Raw genomic sequence first — 7339 nt, 5'->3', positions numbered from 1 at the left:
CACCTTGAATCCCAGGTCAGTCCTCCCAGCATAGGCTTTGCTGACGTAGGTGGGAGGGCACAGGGGGGTCACCCTCCCATAAGCACTGCCTTGGGACAGTGGGGCTCAGGGTCCAGCTAATGATTCCTTGTGGCACTGCTCAGGGTGCTGCCATGGTGTGTGGGTGGACAAGATGATATCTGCCATCAGACCCAGTCAAAAGAGACGCAAGGAAGGGCTGGATGCCCCAATCCTCAGGTCTTCCTCTCAGGAGATCTATGAGGAGCGGGCAGAGCTCCTCCCATCCCATCCATCCCCATCTCCCTGCTGACACCCTCAAGGCTGTCCCACTTCTGGCAGCGCTCCGTTCGCAGGCCAGCGAGCCATGCAGTGACCTGGTGTCATCACAAACCATCAAAAAGTCACCTTGTAGAAAGGGCCTGGGCCAGCTCTTGTCCCAGCCCTGCAGGAAGGCGGGGGGTATCTCAGGCAGGGTTCTGGGCACAGAAACACACAGGGAGGTGTGTGCAGTCAGTCAGTCCCAGGGATTGGGGGCTGGAAACCGGTGTCCAAGCCTCAGACAGTAAAAATCACCCTTGACCATGGGAGGGCCAGCAAGTGACATGATGGTGGGATCTGCCTGAATAGAGCAGCTCTCCTGAGGCGGATACCGAAGGAGCCCAGGCAGGGACAAGTGTGTTTCCCAGCTGTATTTGCTGCTGCAGAGTCCCCAACCTGGCCCCAAGTCCCTCTCAGGCTGCCCGCTTCTCCAGCACCGCCAGCACAAGCGCCGAGCCTTGCTTCGCTTCCTCCAGCAGCCCAGAGACTTTCTGCGACATCTGTGTGGGGAGGGATGAGGTACATCATTTGTCACTCATCAGGAAAGAAGACCAGTCCACTGTCCACCCCACACACCCCACTGATGGCAAAGGGAGCAGCTGCTGCTCAGTCAAGAGGCATCCAAGGGGCTTCCACCTCTTTCACACCCCATACTTGCCACCAGGGCCAGGGCACACACATTGCCCCTGCTTACCGCAAGCTTGAACTTCTCATCCATTATGTCTTTGAGGTTGATCATGACATTGAAGTAAGCTCCAAACACAGCTGCTTCCAGCATTTTGGCTCCCACCTAGGAAAAGAGGCATGCGAGAACCTCTCCTGGTGAACCAGTGCACAGCCACACGGTCCTGCAGCAGGGCAAAACCTTACGCTGCAGGATCCCACCATCCACAACCCAGTAGCCCACAATGTTTTCCAGCCCAGTGTTTTCAGGATGGGGCTCTGGCAGTGGGAACCATTCACAGCATTGACATACAGGTGCTAAAACTCAGGAAAAGGCTGGTGAAGCTCAGCTCTCCTAAAAGGGTTGCAAGCTACCAAAAACTTAGAGGGCAGAAACCACTATCCAGTATGGGAAGCACGGCTAACGAGAGGCATCTCAGAGGTCAGGATGTGATGGGAAGTCTTTCAAGGAAAAGCAGTGAGCGTGGCAACCTCCAAAGAGCATTGACATACAGGTGCTAAAACTCAGGAAAAGGCTGGTGAAGCTCAGCTCTCCTAAAAGGGTTGCAAGCTACCAAAAACTTAGAGGGCAGAAACCACTATCCAGTATGGGAAGCACGGCTAACGAGAGGCATCTCAGAGGTCAGGATGTGATGGGAAGTCTTTCAAGGAAAAGCAGTGAGCGTGGCAACCTCCAAAGTCCCAGCCGGGGCAGCGTGTGAGCCAGGGGACGCACCTGGATGTCAGATTTGCAGGCCAGGTTGCAGTGGCGTGCCAGCTCCTTCAGAGCAGGCCAGAGCCCGCTCACCTTTTCTGCCAGGGCACAGGGCACCCTCACAGCTGTCTTCAGCCCCTCTTGCATTGCAGCCGTGCGTCTGGGAGGGGGGACAACACTGGGGTGAGTGCTGGGTGGCTGTGCTCCTCTAGTCTGAAGCTCCAGCCCAGCTCACCTCTCCTGCTCTTCAGGGCTGTTTTTTGGCAGCTTCATAGCTTCCTGCAAGCAAAGAAAAGCATATTTGTTGCCTTTTGCTCCAAGACCACCTTACACTGGGGGCCAGGGCAGACACAATAGCTCTCTCACTCCTGCTGCAGACCTCCCTTAGGTGATGATATCCCTTGCCCTGGCTTGGGCTAAGGTCACATGTCAGCCCCTCTCCCAGGTGGAAAGCGCCCCGCTTCCCCACAGGACATCTCCTGCCGGTGGGACCTCACCATGTAGCTGCTGAAGGCGCGTGAGTCGGCGTCCACCATCGCCAGCAGCTCGTCCATGGCCTGGTGGAAGGGGGGGATCAACTTCCTCATGACGGGGTCCAGCTCCTCAAACTGCCTCTTCCCGTAGCTCATCAGCCCCACCATGCAGCCCAGTGCTGCTCCCTGTGAGGGCACGGGGGTAAATCCTCCAGCAGAGCACAGCCACCACCATGCCAGCTTTCCTTGTGGGCTCAGCACACCCAGGGGACCCCCTAGACAGACAGGGACCCCATCCCGATGTTCGGCACATACCAGAGCACCCGCAGCTGCAGACACAGAGGCTCCTCCTGGTGTCCCACCGACTGCTCGCACGAAAGCCCCCAGCGGCTTGGCCACCAGCCCCTTGTCCACCTCTCCTGCCTGCACCAGATACCTGCAGAATAGCGGCCCCGTGGGTCAGAGCCCCCCAGGTGCCGAGACATCCAATACCCAGTGTATTCTCACCCAACACTGCCCTCTCCAGCAGCTTTTCACCCACCCCTTGACTCTGCATCTGGCTGAGAAGGGGGCCAACCCAAAAAACCCATCAGGTGGGTTAGAGGACAAGGAACCCCTATGGGGACAGACGGACAGCGAGGGAGCTCACGTCCTGGTGGTATGTGAGGTTGCTCTGCATTAGACAGGGTGGGCTCACACAAACAGCATTTGGTGGGACAGGAACACACTTTGTAGCATGGCATCTCTCCTATGAGCACAGCATGTGAGCCACTGACAGTGAAATTGGGGATGGGGGTGGAGGATTTAACACATACGTGCTCAAGTTTGGCCACAAAACCTGCTCCTGCTGCCTGCCTGAGTGACCCGGAGTACCCCCACCCCATATTCACAACCATCTGTATTTGGGAGCAAGGACCACCCCACGCCTCCACAACACTCAGAAGAGAAGTAGCTTGTGGTGAAGAGGAGCTGGGTGCAGATGCCACTCCCAAAACCAAGCTGAGCACAAGATGCAGACAGCGGGATCCCCCCCATCTGGGCAGCGACGGGCACCCTGATGAGACGCATGATGGGGATCTTTACTCGATGATGCGCTCCCGGGGGTGAAATGGAGACAGAGAGTCCAGGCCCAGCCGGTTGACCACCTGCAAGGAGCAGCAGCACCACCAGTCAGGACTGTCATAACAACTCCCATTGCATCCTCATTCCTTGCTGTTCACTCACCACGGGTGATGCAGCCCTAGGGCAGAGTTACTTGGGCCACCACCCAGGGAAAGGACAGCTGGCGTCACCAGTCTGTCCCATCCCAGGCCTGGTGGCGGTGTGCAGCCACCTACAAAGGACTGGAAACTGCACTAATAAATAATTTGCTTGTTCTTATCTAGCACGTTCCTCAGAGGGTGGAAAAGTCCCTCCCTCCTGCAGCTGAAAAGCAGAGCCCATCTTGTCTCGTTTCCAGCTTATGCCAGTCCTGGGGCAGTTTCCCCTAATGGCACACAATGTCCTTGAGTTCTGGGGAGGTGTCCTTCCCCTCTTGTCCTCCACGCAGGCAAGCTGGGCAGTTGCTGTCTGTGCTCTCTCCTCACAGGATGGATCTCCGCTCCCTGATCATCTCAGCACCCTCAGGATAATAACGCAACTCGTCTCACTCACTGTGTCCTCACAGCTTGCCAGGCACCAACACTAGAGACAAGTGTCATGCCTGGGGGCTGCCATGGTCCCAAATCACTGCTCAGTGCCACTTCGGGAGGTGAGCAGGGAGGGATAGCGCTGTGTTTTTATCATGATCCCACCCTTGTCTTGGTACCAAGAGGAGCCACGTTACCAGCCTGATCTTCTGTTCCTCCTCCAGGATGAAGAGTTTTTCCTTCTTGATGTAAAACTCAGCTGCGTCTAGTATGGCCTTCTTGGGGACAAGACCCACCAGCTGGGACCCTACCACAGGGAGGTTCAGTGCCTGCAAAGGACATCAGAAATGCAGCTGTTCCCAGAGCCACTTGCCCTGCTGCCACTCCCACCCACCGTTTCCAAGACCCCCTGCCCCCCCTGCCACTCCCACCCCAGTCTGGCAGTCCTCATCCCTTCTCAGGACCTGGGGAGCTCATGAAAAAGCCCTCAGTGGAGTTTCTGGGGGCTAGCAGCAAGTTGCTGAGCTTTAGGGGTTTCATGCCATTCAACACTCTACCCAGCCTGGCTGAGTTGAGCATGAGATAAAGCAGACCCTGACCAGGGGATGGGGAGAAAAACTTAGAGGGAGACAACTTCTGCAAAACTGCCACTGAACCAAGCACGGTGTGCCATCCTGCACCCCCCACCTCCGCATCTCGGCAGACTTCCTCGTAGATGGTGTGTAGCGGCGTGGTCTCAAAGTCCAGCAGGTTCGTCGAAACCTGGGCCATATTCTCTTCCTCCAAATACCAGCCGATGCCCTGCACCTTCTTCAAGCGCCCAGGCTGCCAAGAACTGACGTGGTCAAGGCCTAGCCCAGTAGGCATGGGGGCAAGGAGGTCTCCTCCCTGCGTGCTGCCAGCACAAGGCTACCTGGTCGGCGCCGCGACCCTGCTCGCGGAGGTTGAGGGCGATGCGGTGAGCCAGCTCCTTGGTGCACAGCAGGTTGATGTTGTACGCAATTAGGAAGGTCCGGGCGCCCGTCACTGTGGCCCCCCACCGGGGGACAAAGGTTTGAGGCCCAAAATCAGGAGCCCACTCTGGTTTTGCAAGCTGGGGAGAAAGGAGGAGAGCGCATAGGCTGGCACAGTGGAATGGCACAAGCCACACTCCTGAGGATGGCATTTCCCTCCCCAGATGGCATCTACCATGACCACCACCAGCACTCAAAACATTTAATCAGCTCCTCTCAGTGTGAAGGGACTATGCTGGCCTCCAGCATCCTCACTGAAGCTGGTGAGATGTGGCTTGGCTCTGCCCAGCCCATGCCACCCATCCAGGTGCTGCTACGCTCACCTTCTCAGGGAGCGCCTCGTACTCCCCTGCACGGATGGCAGGCAGGGCTTTCCTTCTCTTGTCCTGCGCTGCTTCTCCGTACAGGTAAACTGCAAGACAGGGCTGCAGATGAGCAGTGCTGAGGAGGGGCTGGCAGCACATCGTCTAGTAGGGTCCAGTTTTGCCCATGTGGCATTAAACCCCATTTGCTTTAGCTTTTGCCAAAGGTGTCCAGTTTCTGCACAGCTGGAAGCGTGCAGGGTTGGACAGGAGGGGCAGATGTTTCTGGCCTCCACTCACCAGGCACCCCCAGCTCTGCTGCCAGGCGCTGCCCGAAGATGCGGGCGCAGGTGACACACTCCTCCATGCTGACATTCCTCACCGGCACGAAGGGGCAGACGTCCAGGGCCCCCATGCGAGGGTGTTCGCCTGGTGACAGGGCAGACATGAGGATTAGAGCTGGGAAGAGCAATTGGACAAGGAGGGAGGACAGCCCTTTCCAGCCTCTTTTGCAGACTGGGCATTGAGGAAATTTGAGTTTGCAGCAGTGATATCTACTCCAGCCCAAACACAGGAGGGATTCAACCTCTCCAGATCCTGAGTACGAGCAAGAGCTTTGCACAATCCTACCACCATCCATCCCAGCAGTGCTGCTTGCTGCACGCACAGTTACATGCCACGTTTGGTCACGGGCAGCTGATTTTAGCTCCAGCCACGCAAGGTGCACCCAGAGACAACCAAGCATCGCCACCAAACGATGCTCCTGCACCACCCCCCAAGCTCACCCTTGTGCCGGCTCATGTCAATGAGCTGCCCGGCCACATGGGCTGCATTCAGTGCCCCTTTAACCACAGCCTCAGGGGATCCCACGAAGGTGTAGACAGTGCGGTTGGTGGAGGCACCAGCATCGACATCCAGCAGCGTGCAGCCCGGTGTCTGAGAGATGGCGTGTGCTAGTGCATCGATTACCTGTCAGACAGAGGATTCAGGCAAGGTGACTCAGCCATCTGGACCTCCATTACAGCTCAGCTTCACAGGATGGGGGACATCTTTTCTCCACTCTCCCCCTTCCCACCAGCACTGGGGTTGGAGATGATCCCATGATCAGTGGGGATGCAGACCCTGCTCCACAGAGGATGAAGGATCCAAAGACACAAGCATCCCACTCCTACCCAGGGGGCCTGGGACATCCCTGGCTCCCAGTGAGCCCCAAACCCACCATGGTGGGGGAGAAACACTTAGCTGCTGCTGCACATCAGAGAACAGCACCACAAATTGCTGTTTCTGAGCATACTCTTCTGCTAGCTTCAAAAAGCATTTGGCTCTGCAAAGCCTATTCCCTGGGGCAAGTGGCTTTATTGCAATTTTTGGCTTGCTACGCCTGGCAGGGCCAAAGTTCAGTCTAGGGCTGATGTCTAGCACAGATTCCATTAACCTGAATGGCATGTTTTGGCACAACTGCAAGTGATATTTCTCTAAGGGGATATGCCAGACCATCCCAAGCCCTGGTGCTACAGATCTGCAGGCAGTGAGGAGTGGGAGGATCTGAGCCCCCACTTCTCACTGAGGTACCAAAAGAGAGCAGAGAGTGCTAACTTTGTGTATTTTCAGTATTAGTCAGGCAGGAAAAGCTGCACAGCACTTCAAAGTAGGCAGGGCAGAGTCTGGCAGCAGGTGCGCCCTGCATGACCCTTCCGCCGTCCGCACCCTGGCATTGCCCACCCGTCAGCCCCTCAAAATTCTCCCTCACCTCCTTGTTATTCCCTTCCGAGAAGTTGGGGACGCACTCCACCAGCTTGGCCATGGTCTCAGGGTCTGCCTGCACCCTGTGGTCCTGCACTCAGCTTCTTGCGCCCTGTGGGTTCGCCTGCCCTTTACTGTCCCTCTGCAGAGCAAAAGCTGCCCTGCACCCAACCCGTTGTCTCTTCCCTGAGCCAGGGTTTCTCATTAACTGCATCGATCAGTGGCCAGAAGACAGAAAGGGTCTTGGACAAACAATGCGGTACTGCACTTTCCGTGCCTGGATGAGCTCTGGGCAGAAGGGCACTGCCTGCTTGAGTGTTCAACTCCGATTAGCAGCCAGCACCAATTAATTGCTAGAAGCCAATGCCACATGAAGGAAATCAGCTGCTGTACCCATCAGAGCTGTGTATGCTGCTCCTTCCCAAGGCGCAGCAACAGGACCACCAGCACTGCTCCTCGGTGGTGGCTTTTCTCAGGAACACCA

General features: G+C 56.7%; 1 protein-coding gene across 1 annotated transcript; it reads right to left on the bottom strand.

Moving 5' to 3' along the window:
• Nucleotides 1–731: 731 nt before the first annotated feature.
• Nucleotides 732–6916, bottom strand: FTCD (formimidoyltransferase cyclodeaminase). The gene is made up of 14 exons (XM_009874525.1): nt 6863–6916; nt 5898–6081; nt 5413–5541; nt 5134–5222; nt 4711–4890; nt 4485–4622; nt 3995–4126; nt 3253–3314; nt 2485–2605; nt 2194–2355; nt 1932–1975; nt 1718–1856; nt 1013–1108; nt 732–818 (listed from the first exon to the last, which is right to left on the bottom strand). The coding sequence occupies exons 1-14, from the start codon at nt 6914–6916 to the stop codon at nt 732–734; spliced, it is 1617 nt and encodes a 538-aa protein (XP_009872827.1).
• Between the last annotated feature and the right edge of the window lie 423 nt (nt 6917–7339).

The sequence above is a fragment of the Apaloderma vittatum genome, unplaced genomic scaffold (genome assembly GCF_000703405.1).
Source record: "Apaloderma vittatum isolate BGI_N311 unplaced genomic scaffold, ASM70340v1 scaffold34058, whole genome shotgun sequence".
NCBI classification, from domain to species: domain Eukaryota; kingdom Metazoa; phylum Chordata; class Aves; order Trogoniformes; family Trogonidae; genus Apaloderma; species Apaloderma vittatum.
This window is presented reverse-complemented; position numbering and strand designations above follow the sequence as displayed.